Raw genomic sequence first — 20,320 nt, forward strand, 5'->3', positions numbered from 1 at the left:
TGCCAGCTCAAATTCTGAGTAACAAAATTAACATTCATATTTTGGTTATCTAACATGAAAGGCATTGAAGACAACATGTCAGAAGTTTTGGGTTCTAGTTGTTAGTTCTGCTACTAATCAAGTGATCTCTTAATATCCTGACTTTCTCATTTGTTAAAAAAAAAAAAAAGGGAAACTGTAATGATCTGTAAGGTTCCATTTCAACTCTAAGTATTTCAAGATTCCTATGGTCAAGACTTTAGTTGCTTGAAAACAGGAACAGAAAACTGATTTTGCCCCCCCTTCCCACAAGAACAATCTTTGACAAGAAAAGCTTGAGTCTTTTCATATTGTCTTCCATCCAAAAAAATAATAAATAAAAGGAGACATATTTAGTGTTTGTGCATCTTCTAATCAGACACTATTAATCATTTCTTTTAAAATTAAATTACCTACCTCACTGGGGTGTTGTGAGGATTAATTCATTAGTGTTTGTAAAGCACTTTGAGATCCTCAGGTCAAAGGCGCTATAGAAGTGCAAAGTAGTAGTATTATTACTAGATTCTTTGCTTATTTAAGGAACTTCACAATCCTTTAAAACCTAACTCTCTGTTATGATTTAGACATCTACTTGTAAACCCTTGCAATTTATGCACATCACTTTTAACTCTTTTTGGATATATAGACAGGGACAGGATGTTTCAAAACAAATGATTTTAAGTAAGGTTTAAGCTTTGATTTACAAATGGAGGGAGAGAGCAAGGGAAAATCTGGTGTGACAAATTTTGTTTAGCATAAAATTTTGGCGAGACATCTTGTCAATTAGATTTAGAAGTGTGCCTAAGCTATACCCAAAACAAAACAAAACTCACTTTAATCTCGAGAGTCTGCAATGAGAAATTCCTTTCTTCAAAGAGAAGAGGAAACAATTTTCCAATCAACTCATTTTAAAAGGGGTACTGAGCTTATAAATTACATTACACGGGTATACATACAATTGTCATTTAAAACCGTTTTATTTAAACCATAGTAACAATATTAGTATGAACTGATGTCAAAATAAGTGAGCAGCTTTTTCTTTAAACTAGCCTCCCACCCCCAATTACACAAAGCGAACTAGGCACTGAGAAGAGAACAAAGCAATTTTGCTTTATGGACTTTTCTAAGAGAGAGGGGAAAAAAGGGCCAAGGCTTCAAAACCAGTCAAAATCTTGGATTAATTCCACCACTTCCCACTCCTTTCTCTAACCAAATCTTCTAATGATTAAAGTGCTATGTTTTTAAATCAAAACCACACATACATACACACATACACACATACACACACACACACACACACACACACACACACACAGAGAGCTAAGAGAAGCAGAGCTATCTATCCGTTGGATATTCTGCTTGAATAAACACGTACTTCTTTAAAAAAAAAAAAAAAAAAAAGCCAATATCCTCTGATGAAATACTTCAGTGCAACAAGTTCTAGCCCCAAGAGCAAACTGAAATTTAGGTATTAAACTTTAAACACTTACCTCCTGCTCCTGTTGAAAGATGACGACTCTACCACCTTTATCTCCTGTTGCTAGTAATTCTCCAGAATGATTAAATTCTACTGTAGAAATTATATCTGCTGTATAATTGAAACAAAAACAAAGAAAAAATGTTAGTTTTTCCTTCCCAACTTACTACAGTTTCAGAACTTAGCATGTTTTTCCTAACATGTTCCAAACCTATAGATCAACCTGTCATCAGAAATAAGTAAATCTAAGGTTCTTTCACTATTATTTTGTTTCTTAAAAAAAAATTCCCTCCAGAATAAATCAGTATGAGACTACTTTAATAAGAATGCAAGTAATAAATACTTAAATACTAGTAGTTTACTGGTATTTCACTAAAATCATGAATGTAATTAACAATCTGTGAAACATTTTCATAGTACCATTAAACATTAATAATTACGTTGCTAATTTTCTTTCTTATATACTTTTGATAAGCATCTTTATGCAAACCCAAAGGTGGCCTACAAAATTAAAGCAGATATAACTGAAATGGGGGAAAATTTTAAGTGTAAAAATGATTTCAGATGAAATTGTAAACATCAAATTATTAATTCAAATTATGGCCTCTCAAACTAAAGTGTGCAAACAGAACACAAGGATAGCAGAAATGCTTTGTGCTATGCACCTTCAATAGCTTCAATATGCACAGCTCTTCTTATGGCTCCCAAACACCATAAAGGCTACTAGAATCAGTCATTACACCCAAAGTCAGTGCTATTTCACAGTAACATTAAATAAAATTTTAGGGTTTTTCACTTGCTTTTTGACACCAGAGCCATTTTTCTAAGTTACAGAATCAGGCATTAAGATAAAGCAACTACACTGTAAAAACTACCACTGTTACTAACAAGTGCTTCACTATGAAGTATTATGCCAAATTAGGAAAGACTGTCATCTGCACCTGAAATAAGTAAACTTTTCCTATGAGAGGGGTCATTTTCTGGTCTCTATTAGCTCACTGCAAGAATTTAAGAGTGTTGATATAATGAAGAACACTATATACCTTAAATTTTTAAAATTACTGACCAAAGTTTCTTTATCAATAATCTGTCCAACACTGCATTTTATAGTCTTCTTTTTAGTGATTTTTACAAGACCAGCTTGATTTTGGAGAGCTTTCTTCGCTTTCTCCATTATCTAGGTCCAAGACACTTTACCTTTCTGGAACACTCTGAGAATCTACAAAAGTTACACATGCTGTGCCAAAAAACTGCATGTTTTAAGTGTGCACAAAAATTTGCATATACCTTCAGAGGTATGGACAGCACCCCACTTCCAGGTTAAAAACCTTATCCCAGAAGCCCCCTATGGTCAGTGGTATCAGGAGGAAAGAGTAAGTTTAGTGTTTGCATATGTAACATAAAGGTGTAAAACTGAATATATTGGACTACTCCATAAAGTCAAACATAAGTAAATATTTAAAAGCCATTCTATTTTTTATTAAATTTTTTATTTTAGTTCCAGTATAGTTAACATACAGTGTTGCATTAGTTTCAGGTGTACAATATAATGATTCAACAATTCTATATATCGTTATTCAGTGCTCACCATGGTAAGTGCACTCTTAATCCCCTTTACCTGTTTCACCCATCTCCCACACACCTCCCCTGACATGCTTTATTTTAAAAGAGTACCCTCAGTTAAAATTATTTTTTTCTTTTTCAACAAAAACATTTTTTACTTGAAGCATACCTCAGAATAAATGGTTCTAAAAAATATACATATAAAACATTCCATCCAAGAAAAACAGAATACACGTTTTCTTTAAGTATACACCGAAGAACCCTGATTAAATCACATAAAGAGACCTAACAAATATTACAAATTTAAGAAGACTGAAATCAAACCAAGTATATTTTTCAATCACAATGGTACAAAACTAAAGATCAACAATAAAACAATGTTGGAAAAGCTACAGTGTAAATACTAAATATGTAAATATTAAACAATACACTACTGCACGAAGCAATGGGCCAAATAAGAAATCAAACATAAAGCCATTCTATTGGGTGCTCTATACTACTGTACTTACTTCCGTATGAATGTTAAAGGATTAAAAACATATACAGTCCCTGCACTTAAAGTACATTAGAGTACAGTTTGAGACAGAAAGTAAGTAGAAGCTAACAATACCAGACAGAATATATGGACTCACTTATTTGAAGGTTAGGTTCTAAAATTGGGGAATAAGGTAAAAATCATGCATAATAAAATCATCTTTAAATTCAAACCCCTCAAACAAGCATAAATTCTTTTCTGCTGTGAGTCCAACTCAATTTACCCTACTGCACTGCTAGTTTAGGGTTTCTTTGGCTAACGCATCAAATGAACTACTTAATTTGAATATAGTCATTGCACACCAAAAGTATCCATGAACTCTAGAACTTGTTAAAATGCTCACACCTAACACGAGATTCATTTTCCTGTTCATCCAATGAATAATAGATAGTGTTGGCTCAGTATTTAAATTATTTCATCTTTTTCCCAGGTACAAATTGTTGCATTCACTTAAATTAATCACAACCCCACGTTAAGCAGATAAGCTGTCATGGCTATAACTTAATAAGGGATAAGTCAAGGATGATGGTAAGACCAGCCTGACTAACTTCCCTGCTGAGTAGCGGAAAGCAGGAGGGACAGGTATGCTGCAAGATAGGCTCGATTTCCAAAAGTGGAGAAGTCTTGATCTTCCTTAGGTGACCTGGCCAGGAAAAAAATCTAGAGATGATTAAGGAGGTCATTATAGCAAAAGGGCTGAAGAGAGATGCGGGATGGGGATGGTGGTGATGGGGAGTCTACGTCTCTATAATAAGAGAGGACAAGGATCAAGTAATAAAGCAGCCTTGATTACACTACCCCCAGGTACTAAAGACAGTACTGGTTCACGAAGCAAGTTAGGATGCAGTCACTGAATATGTGATAGGGAGGGGAAGCAGAGAGAAGTGTGTAGGTCTGTGTCTATGCGCATGTAAGAGGGAGAAGGAGGAGAAGGGTAGGGCAGGGAAAGGAGAAGAGAAAAAGAACAGTATTTTAGTGCAAGCTGCAACAAGAAAAATAAGACATCTGTTCTTACATATATTAACTAGCTAGAATTTAAATAAAAATTTGAAAAAGAAAAAAAAAAAGACATCTGTTCTCACAATGGTCACTCATCCCAGGAATGGTTATTTTACAACAACTAGAATTCCAGAGTAAAGTGATGTTATAAATCCTTAATACTGAACCACCTTTGCAGCAAGGGTACAAAATTTTAACAGGCACACTTGAGATAGGCTGAGGAATCCTAGAAACAACTAAGCACCTCGCCTAAGTATCAAGAGAGGCTGAATGTTAGGGAAGGGCAAGAACCAAAGATACCATACACCACAGAAGTCCTTTTGGAAGGAAGAGAAACAATGAATGAAAGGCATACAACTTTTTCAATTTACAGATATTCTTAAGATACTGGTATTTGTTATTACTCATCTTGCCAAAAGCCAACAAATAAAATTTTAGAAATAGCCAACCAAACCACTGCTTAGTAGAACAGTGTAAAGCAACTACATTTGGTGGAGGTGGGTGGATAGACTTGTGGCTTCCTTGCTGTAATTTTTATATTTCATGTATTTAATACAGCCATATTTCAGATAAGTAAATTATTTTCCTGGTTTGTATGATGGGATTTAAATAGGCACTGTGTCAATGGTGTTCCTTCATCCCCTCCCCCCAAAAGAAAAGATATCTTGATTTCTGGATGCTCAGCCATCTGTACACAAGCATACGAACAATCAAATATACACAAGCACCTATTAAATCTCCAAGTCTCTGGATGATGCTTTAAGTTTTTTTTGACTCGTGAAATGCCAAGATCTCACATGGTCTCACCGAGAATATGACATATGAAAAGCAAAACCAAATGCTGCTTACAGAATCACAAAACATCCAGGAATCACTTAAGAAGAACACTATGAAACTGAGCTTTGAACTGCAGGTGCCACAGCACACTGGTATGCCAGGAATGGGTTGAGTTTGACTGGATACTGCAAAACACCCAAATTGGTTAACCTCCTATCCTGAACAACCTATTTACCTCAGTGTGCCATTCTGACGTAACTGCTTTCTAGGGGTACCATGATGCACAAAAGGTGAGGAAGAAGCATGGCTCTAAAAAGCATGCACCTGTATCACACTACACCCCAGCAAGGTTGACCAAACAAGGGTATCAGTTTTGGGAAAATTATAATAAATCCACTCCTAGAAAATATTCTTTTAATGTTCCATACCATTTTTAAAAAATAGAGGTGATGACTGCAGGAAGTCCACAACAGTGGTGTTCAACAGAACTGTGTTACAATGGAAGTCTCCTGTATCTGCACAATTTAATACAGTCATCACAAGCAACACCTGGCTCCCACACTGGACAGTGTTAGTCTAAAACAGACTGGACACTGACTGCTACTGCAAAGCCAAGAATGCTGGACCGAAGATAATTTTGAACCTTTAAACAGTGAGCTATGGGTAAAATAAAACAACAATCTTACAATACATGGACTGCTGCAGGATGAAAACATAAATGTGTTTCAAGAAAATTTAGATTCCTGGATAATAGTTTTAAAACAAACTATTAACGAAAACTTGAGAACACTTTAGAGATTAAAGTAACTATAACATGCTTTAAAAAAAGCAAAGACATTAACCTCACTGTTACTAAACTCAAGGGATGGCCCAGTATAACACATCAACTGGGCCATGTTCTCCCAAACCAATAGCAACAAACAACAAAAATCGAAAAACAAAAACTTCCTCTTTTAAAGAAAATAATAAGATATTTCCTATGGCCAATAAAAATGTTATTTCACAATGAAAAAACTGCCTGTGTTAATCTTATAAAAGAACATTCTAATATAGTTAATAAAAAGAACGACTGCCCTTCAACTGCCCTCCTGTGCACTAAGTCAACACACAGCAATTTCAGGCAGAGACTGAATTCCAAGCCAAAATAAAGACAGCACTTAAAGGCACAATCAAATTTTTAGTAAGAAAACTTAATATGCACAATGTTTTTGACCTTTATTGTTAAATCTTACACACTGTTAATAAAAACCAAGGAATTATAATGCACTATATAAAATGGAACTCATTTCTTCCAACACTTTTTCCTTCTAAACCATCAGTAGCTGGGTTTCATTCTAAAAAGGCAAAATAACTGCTTTCTTTTGGAGGTGGAGTGGTAGGTAGTTGATGGTGGTAAAGTTACAACAGCAGTATTACTGGTCTGTTTTTATTTCACCAGACGTAACATTCCCTTCTTGTTACCTATCTTCCCTATTTCTTAAGTGGTATAATAAACAGGGCACAGAAATACAACATTCTCAGCATAAAAAATCAGACAAGGGAAAATATATACATGGTAGTAATGAACAATAATTGTTATACATTAGGTGAGCAAATAATTATTAGCTCTGACATGTGGGTGAGGATGAGGGTGGATTGGTCTTCTGCTTCTGGCCATGAGGGAAAATAAGACAATCTGGATGCATCCTCTTGCTGGGAAGGACTAGAAAACGAACAATATACTGTTAGACTGTGAACCCTTAGACAATAGAAAGAAATGGAGTCGTATATCTAACCCGCTTTACTTTTGGAGAGTGTAGTCAGGAAGAATTCAAATACAGACCAGCACTCTCACTTAGCTGTGGAGATAGAAACTGGGGATTAGAGAAAGCAGAATCCGCTGGAATTTGTGGCAGAGTACCAAAAGAAAGTTGGAGGGATTTACAGAGAGGACACTTAGGATCCTTAATTTAATACCCATCTGAACATTCCATAAGGCCTAGTAAAGAACCACCAGAAAGCTTAGGAGGGTTCAGAATTGTTAAGGATTCCTACCAGCTGGAATAGAGAAATCTCACAGTTAATGAGCATCAGGTAAAGTCTTTAGAAGAGCATCCCCTTAGTAGTGGGACTAAATCAGCACCAAAGACTGAATTTGTCCTAACAAAGCTAAATTTTAAAAAAAATCAAAATTACCTCAAGTAACGATGTGCTAGAACAAAATCCAACACTCAACAACGTAAATTCACTATGTCTGGCATTCATTCCAAAATCACCAGAAAGTAAAGTAGTAGGAAAACGTGACCCATAACCAGAAGAAAAATTACCAACAGAACCAGAAATAACAAAAATGATGGAATGAAGGTCCCAGCAGACAAGAACCTTAAAACAGCTGTTGTAAATATGCTCCAGAACATAGAATTATGAACATGTTGAGAAATATAAGAGAAAAGACAAAGAAGGAACACCTAGAAAAGAAAAATACACTGGATGGCATTAACAGATTAGATACTGCAGTAGAAAAGATTAAGAACTTGAAGGGCTAGCAATAGGGGAGAAAAAAAAAAGGCAGGAGCGAAACAGGAAAAAAGAACAAAGACCTGACTTGTAGGATACTAACAGGTATCTACCACATGGGTCACTGCAGTCCCAGAAAAAAGGGTGTCTTTTTTTTTTTTTAAGACCAGTATGTAAACATTCAAGCATGATGACACTGTATGCAGAATAACCACAACAACAGATCAGTTACAAATGCAGACTTATACAGGTATATAATAGTGGTAACTCAAAAACCATCTACAGCCTGCACTGGTGATGTGACTTTGCAAAATCATGGAGAATTCTTTGTAAAATTCTAATATTTCAGGGGTGCCTGGGTGGCACAGTCAGTTGAGTGTACAACTCTTGGTTTTGGCTCAGGTCATGATCTCAGGGACCTGGGATTGAGCCCTGCTTAGGGCTCTGCTGGTGGCACAGAGCCTGCTTAGGACTCTCTCTGCCCTTCCTCCCTGCTCACTCTTTATAGAATAAATCTTTAAAAAAAAAAAATTCTAATATTTCAAAGCACAATCTTCCCTTGTGTAAATCACAGTAAACCTCAGTATGTACATTAAACCCATGCAAAAACAACAACAAAAAACCTGATAAAAGAATTGTATTTTAGGTTCAGAATAAGTTTTTTTCAGTACTATGAACATTTGGCAGAATATTCTAAGTCATGCAGAGCAGGATGATTTTTTCTTGTTCAAGACCATCCTGCAAACTGCCAAATAGCTAACACACTTGGCCCATTCCTAGTAAATGCCAATATTGCCTCCAATCATTGGTTAAATTAAGTAAAAAAGAATTCAAGAGGACAAAAGAGTTTATAATGTGTATATTTGATAAAAAGTGTGGTAGAGATGTTAACAGTAACGAATCTTTACACCCAAAGATTTTTTACAATGCAGGGTTATTAGAAACATCGGAATTGACAAAAATTTTAACTACAGTATAAGACTGACATATGCCTCTCCATGCCTGACAGATTTGAAGAAGGGGGAGGGAGGAGAAAGTATACACACTTGAAAGATATAATTGATACACACTTGCAGAGAACTTTTACCAATATAAAAAATTAATTATCTTCCAAAGAGCTATGCAATTTTTAAAAGACTCATCCACTGAGCCACACAGTCCCTTAAAGAATTCTAATTACAAATTTAAAGACCACATTCTCTAACCACAATAAACTAGCTAAAGATTAAGAACCATTGGTTCTAACTAACCACTTGGTAATCTTACAATTCCAAGGCAGAAGGTAAAAACCAGTACTGCAATAAAAGTACTTAAAAAGATTTACAGGAACCTAAGTATATAAATATTTAAGACAATTGTTTTTGTAAAAAAACAATACAGTGATCACTTTAACCAACTTAAAAAAAAACTGAAAGAACAAGAAAACGTGAAATCCCACCACTAAGAGATAATGATGGGTAATCGCTAAACAGTCTTTTAGCAAACTTCTGCAAATTATAAAATATGTATATGATGTCTTTATATACACTATGATTTATGTAAAATCTGTAATGGAATTATAACAACTTGTCCCACAAACTGCTTTGTAAAAAAAGACAATCATCACTTTTAACCTCACTTCTGAGAACCACTATGGTTGTATTAGTGTATCTCTCTCCAAAGTTTGTCCATGTATACCTTACATTCTCAGTGCAAAAAAGTAAAATCTATTTGTATTAAGAAAGAATGTTATCTACGTTACAACACCCACTTTAAAAAAATTACAGAGCATATTTGATCCTACTCATGCTCCCTGAGCAGGGAGCCTGCTTCTCCCTCTCCAGCTACCCCACTTTGTCTCTGTCAAATAAAGAAATAAAATCTTTAAAAATATATAAGTAAAATGTTAAAAAAAAAAAAAGATTTACTTTATTTTAGAAAGCGTGCGTGCCCAAGTGCGCATGCGTGCAAGGTGGAGGGGCAGAGGGAGAGGAAGAGGGAGTCTTAAACAGACTCCACGCTGAGCCTGGAGCCCAACGTGGGGCTGGATCTCACCATCCTGAGATCATGACCTGAGCTGAAACCAAGAGTTGGATTCTCAACCAACTGTGCCACCGAAGCACCCCATCTGTATGTTTTTTTTTTTTTTAAAGATTTTATTTATTTATTCGACAGAGATAGAGACAGCCAGCTAGAGAGGGAACACAAGCAGGGGGAGTGGGAGAGGAAGAAGCAGGCTCATAGCAGAGGAGCCTGATGTGGGGCTCGATCCCGTAACGCAGGGATCACGCCCTGAGCCGAAGGCAGACTGCTTAACCGCTGTGCCACCCAGGCGCCCCCATCTGTATGTTTTTTTAAAAAATCAAACCTTGAAGAACTGTAAGCTAAAATGGGTGAATTTCACTGTTTGCAAATTATATCATAAGAAAACAATATGAACCTCTCCCCTAAATATACCCATCCTCCTTTCTTGTACCACAGCATTGGCCAAATTCTCTAGAAAGGCTGATGTATTTTATATACAGCTTCCACATTTACACTTAGGCCCACTCTAATGCCTCCTTCTTTAGCTTGGGTATGTTGTCTGCCTTGCTTGAAATATCACCTTTCTTATCCCCATTCCTTTAGCCTTTCTGTATGTGGCCCAGCAGGAGAAAAATTTTTTTTCATATTAGATCTTTGGAGGGGTAGAAATACACCAGAGGGATAATACGTAATAAAAGAAAAATGTGATTTTTACACAATATCTAAGACAAGTGGATTAGGAAAAAAAATACTTGTATTTCCACAAACAGCTAATACAACATGGTAAGAGAATTCACATAAGAGCGATACTGGTAAAATATAAGAAAATATCTACTCTAAATTAATTTTTTAAAGCACCATTTTCTGTCTATTAAGCTAGAGGAAAAAGTATAAATTGTTCTACCTACATTGCAGAGAGAAGCATATCCAGTTATTCTGGAAAACTATTTCATTATTTATATCAACAGCCACAAAGCACTGATTCTCTTGGAACTTTGTATCAGGTTCCAGAAGCCATCCTACCGAAATAATCCAAAAATTTTTAAAAATGTGTAAAGATGCTCACTAATGTCTTCCAGTTATCTAAAGTGTTAGAGAATTTAAGGGAAACATCCAATGTTCTTATTCTGCCAATGTCCTTTCACATTTTGCTATCATTTTTCTTGAAATCCTCTTCCCTTTCCACTCTTTCCCTCTGCCCTTCATTAACCATTAGGCAAGTCTCCAAGACTACTGGAGATGTAGTCTCTCAGCTGTACTATTAAGATATATTTTGGACATGAGTAAGTCAATTAGGAACTTCAAAATTTGCAAAGAAATATCATTTGCAAAGAAACACTGACAGAGGATTTATCTTTCACAGAGCATATATAAAATGTATTCAGTTAACACATCTAGGGGAGGAAGAAAACATAATAATGGCTTGAGAAAAATAATGCGCTTTTTATCAAGCAACTTGGAATATGGAAAATTAAAGACCTGAAAGGGCAACACATCTGTAAATGCTGCATAACTCCACCCATGACCATGGATCTCTGTTAGTCCACTAGTCCAGACCGCACTGACAAAAACGGATCTCAGATTTCTTTCTTTGTAACCTGGAATTCATCAAAAACAGTGATTTAACACAAGTTACTTTCTGTAAGTTATAAGTCAATCAATGGTGAAATCAGAACAGAACTGAGGCAGTAAAGCACGATTCTACTCTGCTCAACTCCCGCCACTGCTACATCAGTAAACCATGGTACTGGAGATTCCTGTGTCACTGATCACTACTCACTACATGCTACTTAACTGCAAGTGATAATGCATATACACATAACAGAGAAGTTCCCCATTGTTCAAGACACCTGGGGATGACTTCTCAAACATCACTGAACAAAAGCTACATAGCACAAAAGTTAACCAAACCCAATCTTTGTTTTCCATAAATTAATTTTAGCATAATTTTAGATTTACGTAAGAGTTGCAAAGACAGTAGTACAGACAGTTCCCGTACACCTCCGCCTAGGTATTTCCTTATTTGTTAGCATCTTACATTTGCTATGGTTTTTCTGTCACAACTGAAGAACCAATACTGGAATATTAACTAACTCCACACTTCATTCAGATTTCACTCATTTTTCTCTAATGTCTTTTTTCAGTTCCAGGATACCATCCAGGATCCCATATTACACCTAGTCCTCTTGTTTCTAGCTTCTTCTGGTCTATGACAGTTTCTCAGATTTCTCTTGTTTTGGATAACCTTGACAGTTCTGAAGAGTACTGGCCAGGTGCTTTACAGTACGTCCCTAGATTTGAGACTGTTTTTCTCATGGCCACACTTGCTAGTATGGCTTACTGGCAGAAAGATCACAGAGGTGAAGTGTCATTCTTACTACATCAGGCAAGGGTACATTTTAACAATATTTCTTATTGATGACTGCCAGGTTTCTCCACTATAAAGTTATCCCCTCCTCCACGAGGTAGGAAGTCATTAAATGCAGCCTACATTTAAGGATTGGGAGTGTTAATCTACATAAATTACATGAAATTCTTCTGTTGGAGAAATATGTCTTCCTTCCGCCACTTATTTGGTTATTTACCTATACGAACTCATATTTATTTATTTCATACTTCGGGTTATAATCTTACTATGTCATTATTGTATTGTTCAAATTATTCCAGATTCGGTCATTGAGAGCTCTTTCAGGCTGGCTTCTGCGTCCCTTTGTGGGATGCTTCCATCCTTCTGTTTTTTTGAGCACTTCAGAAACTGTTAAAAAACATGTAACTTTCATATATTCTTAATATTACTACAAATTAAACATGACTTCTAACTTTTTCATTCTATAGTTACAATACTGACTATGTATGAGTTCTGAATAGAAGAATAAAACATTGAGAACAAAAGGAGTAAATACTGTAAAGGTGAGCACCGTAACTAATTCTCCTCCATGGAGTATCTGACCAGGACTAAGACTTCTGTCTGAAATAGATTTTTCTTTTAGTCAGCTGAGGTTCTAAAACTTAAACTATATGTTAGCTTTCTAAGAAGTTTTAACATATGCCTGCAACTTGGACTTCAGCATATTAATCTTCTGGTGCTCATTGTCCTTTTCTTTTCAGAAGCTGGGGAGGTGGAGGGGGGTCAGAACACAGCTAGTATACTGATCACCTTTAGCTCTGCTAAAGTCAAGGACCTGCTGTCAGAATGTTCTGATAGCACAGAAATTCATTCTCAGAGCTCAGAGCTCCCATTAAGAAGCATGCTATTTTGTTTGGACACAACCTATTTTCATGATCCTTTCTCCTTTATTAGTTCAATATACCCTAATACAGCAAACACTGAATTTCAGGATTGACCCCACATAGCTAATTATAGTATGATTACCCCAAATTTCTTCTCAAAGGTAACTAATATAAATAAGTATATATTACTTATTAAGTAAGAAAATATTTTTCTGGATAATGCATCTATAAAATGCTAGTTTCTTGCCAGCTTCTTTCTTGTAGGCTAGCTTTAGGTTATTTCCCATTATGATGCTTCTTTACCATTGTTGACCTCTAGATGGAGCTCAAACTTTTTGTTACCTTTTCTCAAAGGTCAGTCCACTTGTCCAACAAAAGTGGTATATTCAAGATTTAAGAACATTTTATTATGGCCTAAAAAGCAAGTTAAGTGTGTGCCATCCCTTTAGGAATCTCTTCCTCCTGTTAAAGTAAGGTTTGACCTGCTCACCGGTTACTAGGGGAGTGGGTTCAAACCATTTCTTTGTCTCCCTTCCAGATTCTCCTAACAATCTTTCCCACTTGGCACTGACTATGGCATATTACTGTAGCCAGAGAGGCTGATCAGAGGATGGCTGTAAGAAGTGGGAACAAATGCTTTCTTTTGCTGACCCTTGTTACTTTCAGTGGAACAGGCCAATGTGTCTCTATCTTCCTCATGTCAGGGCATACACAGAATATAATATTTGTATGGCACACTAGTATAAAAGATTAGGCTGTTCATGTCTATTCAGTCAGAAAATCTAATCAGCTAAGTACCCCCCTGTCCAGCCCAGCAAGCATCCCCAGGAACAAGGGACCATTATCTTAGCGTATCTGTAATACATTCTTGGGGCCACAAGTAAGAAACTTGTGCAGGAAATGATGAGATGTCAGACTAGACATTTCTTCACTTCACCTGCCTATATAACCCTGAGGAAGTAACTAAGGCTTTTAAAGACTCGGTTTCCTCATCTTTAAATACCTATCTCACAGAGTTGCTTTGAGGGGTAACCAAGCAATAAATGTAAAGAAATGAGCATTGAATGTGGCACACAGTAGGCACGCTGGTAAGCAGAAGATGTTGGCTGGGGTTTGGGCTTTGCTGCACAAAGAAACAAGCATTTACCGTAACTGTTTCTAGGCTACAGAGGCCAATCTGGCTTAGGTAAAGTTCTCCAAATGGTCCAGCAAAGCTCCCTGGAGCCTGAGGCTAAAGCCCAAACTACTAACAAAGTGCTACAGCTGCCCCACTTTGCTGCTTCTTTACATATAGATACTCTTAAGATGGGGTTACAGACCAATAAACCCACTGTAAATTGAAAAAACCATAAACTGAAATGCATTTAAATGCATCTAACCTACCAAACATCATAGCTCAGCCCCACCTACCTTAAATGTGCTCATAACACTTACGTTAGCCTATAGTTGGCAAAATTATCTAATACAAAGCCTGTTTGATAATGAAGTGTTGAATAGCTCATGTAAGTTACTGAATAACTATCGCAACAGTGAAAAATAAATGGTTGTATGGGTACAGAATCATTGTTAAGTGTACTGGCTGTTTACCCTTGTGGTCACGTGGCCAACTGGGAGTGAGTATCATACCGTGTATCGCTAGTCCGGGAAAAGATCAAAATTCAAAGTACAATGTCTACTGAATGCATACAGCTTTTGTACCATCATAAAGTTGAAACATCATTAGTCAAACCATCATTAAGTCAGCGACTGTACACTCAAGAAGCCTCAGGCTGAAGCAGGACTGGTCGTGGGTAAGATTCTGTACTCCTAGGTCTCTGGACCAAAATATCACTTTGATTACACCATGATTTCCAATAATAAAGTAATTGCTAGCAGCCTGTATAATAACCTTTTTCAACCTCTGACTCAGTGAACAGGAACATGTTATGTGATAGGCTCAACAAAGACCACTGGCTATTGATGCTCATACAGAACCTACATTGTAATGTTGCCATGAGAGTCAGGGTCCAAAGGGTAATTTCCAGAGATGTGTTCTGGAACCAGTCTCCCTTCTTTTTAACTTGTTCCTGGATAATCTGATATCATGTTTGGATAAAATGGAATGGAACCATACCCTCCTGCAACAAAGAACAAAAAGATAAACAGTTGCTAATACATTTGCTGTATAGGTGTGATTTTAACAAACAAGCCTTGGTGTATTAATGTTATAAAATGTTAGAATGAAGAGCTCGAAACTGACCATTCTAAACCTAACGTTACCATCTTTGTTAGATGTTCACTCTTAACTGGCTCATAATTCATTTCACAAAGCAAATCACCTCATTAAGTTGCCTTATCAAAATATAATGCACATAGTTTCCACAGAGATTATACAAAGTAGTACCACACAAAGCTTGTACATCTATGCATGCCTTAAGATATTTTTATAACCAGAATGGGCATCTGGTTATCAATACCTGCCTAAAATCTTTACAAACTAGGATTATTATGGCTATGCTTTAAGAACCAGAAAGCCCTTTGTTGTCCATCTGTCCTGGCAAAGTCACACCCAACTCTGTTTTGACAGGATTCCTCCCGACCCCCCTACAAACCCCAGTACAAAAGCGCAGCCTGTTTACACAGAGAAGCTAGAGTTCATTAAGGTGTGTTAACAGAAAGTTTTACAGACTTTACCCCAATGTTAAAAGGGAGCCCACTGGGAAGTTTTAAATACCAGGAAGTGTTAAATACAAGTAATCCAATTAGATGTGCCTTTAGATTACTCAGGCTGAAGAGAACAGAACTGGGAACTGGGAGAAGGGTAACAGTGGAGAGAAGTCTAGAGACAAGTCTTGGTAAGCAATGATAATGATCTGAGCCAAGCTCGTACAATAACAATATTAGCATAAGTAGCAAACATTTAAAATGCACTTACGGTATGTTAGGTATTTAACCCTCACAACAAACCTATAAAATTGGTTTTATTAATATTAACTATTTCATTAACTAAACCACAAAGGCGAAAAGGGGACAAAAGTACAGAGATTTTAAAATACATCTATGAAGTATATAATGCAAGGTTTGATCACTGATAAGGTGTGGAGAGCTAAAGATGAAAGCAAGAATAATAATGTCCAGGTTCTCATGGTGGTTCAATGTACTTAATATCATTAATACATTGGTATGTCTCATATTAAGCCTTATTTAACACCATCTAAATGGCAGATACAACTCTGGTTTAAAGAAAAAAAAGTTAATCTCCATTGGCTAAATAATTCAAAAGATTATGTCACGAATGACAAAGCATCAAAAGCACCAAAATCCTTGACCAAAAGGAATATATCATGTACTATGACAAAAAAAGGAAATCTGGTTCAGAAAATTCTTTTTGCCCATCTTTTCCCTTTTTTTTTTAATCCTTTTTCTCTCAGCTCTGGCAGGTTAGTTTGCTCAAGGTGATACTCCCGACCTTCTTTTCAACTGTATTTACACTGCAATTCATTGTCTCCACCACACTTTTTAAATAATTGTAATCATGCTTTTCCAATAATCTGAAATTTTCACAATTCTGTTTTCAAAGATGCAATTTCTTTCATGAATCTCATTAAAAGAGAATTAAAAATTAAAGGTTTTCTCCATTTACTTGAACTAAAAATGTTTACTCCTCTAATTCTGGACACTGTTGTTTTTTTTTTTTTAATCTCGTGCACTTCTGTAGTTTTGCTTTTTAAGAAAGTCATTCATTCAACAATATTTTAATGAGCATCTATTACATGCTAGATACTCTGCGTCATGCTAGCATTTCTAGCTGCTAGGGATACAGGAGTTAAATAAGACAACAAATTCCTTGTCTTCATATGGAACATACATACATTCTTGTGTTGGGGGCCTATTATAGACAAATATAAAATGTATCAAGTAGTCTTAAGGACTACAGATATATAGAAAGATCAACAAGAGAATATAAGTAATGGCGGTGGGGCATTATTTCAGGTAGAGTGGGCAGAGAAAAGCCTCTCTGAGGATGTGACTTAAGCAGAGACCAAAATGAACAGAGAATTAGTCATCCAAACTTGTAAAGGAAAATATTCCAAGCAGGCAGCCTAAGTAGAAATGAGTTTGCTAAATTTGATAACACTAATACACAATAAGGTGGTAGAGGAGATGGCTTATTTAGCAGAGGCCTGACCATATACAGCCTTGTAGGCCATGGTGGATTTGTTCTAAGAGTGATAAGAAGCCACTGCAGGGTTTCTACCGTGTTTTAAAGTGATTATCTGTTGTGCGAATACAGTGCAAAACTGGGAAAAAAGGAGACTGGTTCCTGAATCACTGCAGTAGCATAAGCAAAGATGATGATGGTCTGAACTCAGGGGCAGCCACAGAGAGATGGGTAAACTCAGAACTGCTCTGAAGATAGCACTGCCAGAATTAAGCTGGTGGATAGAGGTGTCAAAGGATAAATCCAAGGTTTTAGAACCAAGCCCAATGGAGGAAAGGCAGTTCCACCTACTGGGGAAAGACACACCAGGAAGGAGCAGGTTTGGGGTAAGAAAGGAGCCAAGGGGCCCCTGGATGGCGTAGTCAGTTCGGCGTACGACTCTTGCTTTCAGCTCAGGTCACCTCAGGTCCTGAGATCAAGCCCGGTATCAGGCTTTAGCTCAGCAAGGAGTCTGCTGGGGTTTCTCTATCCCTCTCCCTCTGCCCATGCCTGCTCCTGTGCTCTCTCTCTAAAATACATACATACATACATACATACATACACAAATAAATAAATAAATAAATAAATAAATGTTATTTTTAAAAAAAGAGAGGGGGGGAGCCAAGAATTTCATTTTCACATCTTTGGGTATTGATTTCAACCACACATGCAAATAGAAATGTCATACAGGCAGCTAGATAAGATTTGACAGCAGTTTAGGGAAGGACGAGGAGATATAAATTAAAGTATCATCAGCTAACAGAAGGCACTTAAACACTAAATGTGATTTCCTAGTGAGTGATTACAGAAAACAAGAGATTTTTGGCTCTCCCACATTTAGCACTGAGGAGGAGGAGCCAGCTAGTAAAGGAGATTGCACATGGAACTACTGGTAAGGTAGGAAGAGCTTTTCTGGAAGCCAGGCAAAGTGTTTCTAAAAGGAGACAGTGATGAACTGTCCCCAAGAAGTGCAGAGATCAAGCAAACTGAGGACTGAGAAGTAAGCTTGGATTTGGCGGCACGAAGATATTCTGTGTGATTTCAACAAAAGTGGTTTCAGTGGATTAAACGTCCTTAAAATAAAACCTGTCTTCTGTGACTTTATTTAACAACAGTTAAAGGGAGAAGCACCTCTGGAGTTGAGCTGTTGTAGGTTGAAATCACTGCTCTGACAGTCTGAGATCTGGCTTATGAAGGATATTCTCTTTAGATTTGCCATCAATGAAGATTTTCCCTTTTATAGATCTTAGGTTATTCTGAGAAACAGAGGGTTAAAAAAACAGGACTCTGAAGCTGATTCACCATGCTTCTGAGTTGCTGACTTCCCAGTTGCCTGGATATACTGAGTAATTTTTTCAAGGAAAGTACTTGAGTGGCATACTTTCAATCATTACAAGCCTGAAAACTGCCATATTGTTATCCTGCCTATGTGAAGGATAGTTTCACCAATTTAAGATTCTCAGGTTTTAATAGCTTCTTCCTCAGGGTTTTCTAAATGCCACTCTACTCTCCTTTAGCATGATGCTATCCAACAAAACTTTCTATTATAATAGAAATATTCCATTCTACTGTCCAACATGGCAGCCGCTAGCCACTCACAGCTATTTATTGAACACTTAAACTGAGGAAATGAATTTATCATATTTTAACTAACTTAAATTTAACAGCTACACATGCTATTGTTAAGTAACATAGTTCCAGCATATAGAAAACAAATGAAATGCCTATCTGATACACCTTCCTTTGCAGGTAACCTATTTTTTGTCTGGGTACTTGTACTATTTATTTCTATATCCTAAAATTTTAAAATCCACTAGGCTATTCCTAGGTATGGATCTCATTTACTTTGCTTGGTATGCACTTTAGTTATCTGCAGAAGAATAATATTAACAACATATGGGGATTGTAGAGAATTTCAAATGAGTTTCAACGTGAAAAATACTTGGCACATAATAACTGTTCAATAAATGTTAGCTATATATTCTCTGAGCCCTTTTGATCTGTTCTCTCTAGGTCGAGATAATTCTTACTGTTTCTCTGACTTTATCTTTTATATGTTTGCTCTGATCTCTCACTCTGAACCTTTATTATACACTGGATCTATTCTTTGTTGTTTCTTATACCTGTGCCTATAGTTTCCATCTCAGTTTTTCCTCTGAATTATGGGACTATTTCTAAAGCCCTCTGCTACCTCTCCAAAAAGTCAACAGTTAATAATCACAAATTTCACTTAAGAACTCTTTCCTGCCCTCTGGTTCTTTTCCTTCAAATGTTCATGAGTCTCCTTGAGAATACTAATTAGTTCTTCTTTAATTTGCAACATTTTCTCTCATTTCTTGCAATAAGTCTGTATCATAGGATATCACTTGCTCATAATGGTCATCTTCTTTTAGACTACTAAGTCTGTTATGTGTCTACCTTTTCGTATATTCAACTTTAAAGACAAAGATCCATGTTTATATAACATTTGGGATTTGTGTTAGGTTCAATAACAAAACATTTAGAACCAAGTCAAAACTTGGGGGTGGGGGGGTATATGTGTTCACATTGGTATTTCCTGTCTTAGTTCTCAACTGCTGCCTAACAAATCACCCCAAATTTAGCTTAAAACAACAAACACGTATTCTCTCAGTTTTTGTGGATCAGGGACCTGAGTGTGGCTTAGCTGGGGGCATCCAGCTCAGGGTCATTCACAAGGCTGCAGTCTGTGTGTTAGCCAGGGCCTCTGTCATCTCAAAACTTAATGGTGGAAGGATCTGCTTGCAGTCCAAGCTCATACACATGACTCCTGGCAGGCATCAGGTCTTCACTGGCTGTTGGCCAGAAACACCAGGTCCTTGCCTCATAAGCTCCACAGAGAAGCTTACAAAATGGGAGATTGTTTCTCTCAGAGCAAATGAGAGACGACAGCCCAGCACTGAAAGCCAAAGCCTTTTTGTAACCTAACCTGAAAAGTTTTGCCGTTAAGTTAACCCATTCACTTTTGTCATACTTGGAGAAGAAAGTCACTAGGTCCAGCCACACTCAAGGAGAGGGGAAT

General features: G+C 36.7%; 1 protein-coding gene across 2 annotated transcripts in view; it reads right to left on the bottom strand.

Moving 5' to 3' along the window:
- PPP2R2A (protein phosphatase 2 regulatory subunit Balpha) overlaps nt 1-20,320 on the bottom strand; it is a 79,413-nt gene that overhangs the window by 31,675 nt on the left and 27,418 nt on the right. Inside the window, exons 3-4 of one of the 2 annotated variants that reach the window (XM_040626485.1) lie at nt 15,079-15,217; nt 1,509-1,606 (exon numbers count right to left, since the gene is read on the bottom strand). In XM_040626485.1, coding sequence (XP_040482419.1) covers nt 1,509-1,606; nt 15,079-15,094 — 114 coding nt within the window. In that variant the 5' untranslated portion in view covers nt 15,095-15,217. The remainder of the gene's footprint in view (nt 1-1,508; nt 1,607-15,078; nt 15,218-20,320) is intronic. The other variant, XM_008702052.2, reaches the window with a different exon arrangement.

This window comes from Ursus maritimus, unplaced genomic scaffold (genome assembly GCF_017311325.1).
Source record: "Ursus maritimus isolate PB19 unplaced genomic scaffold, ASM1731132v1 scaffold_11, whole genome shotgun sequence".
NCBI lineage: Eukaryota > Metazoa > Chordata > Mammalia > Carnivora > Ursidae > Ursus > Ursus maritimus.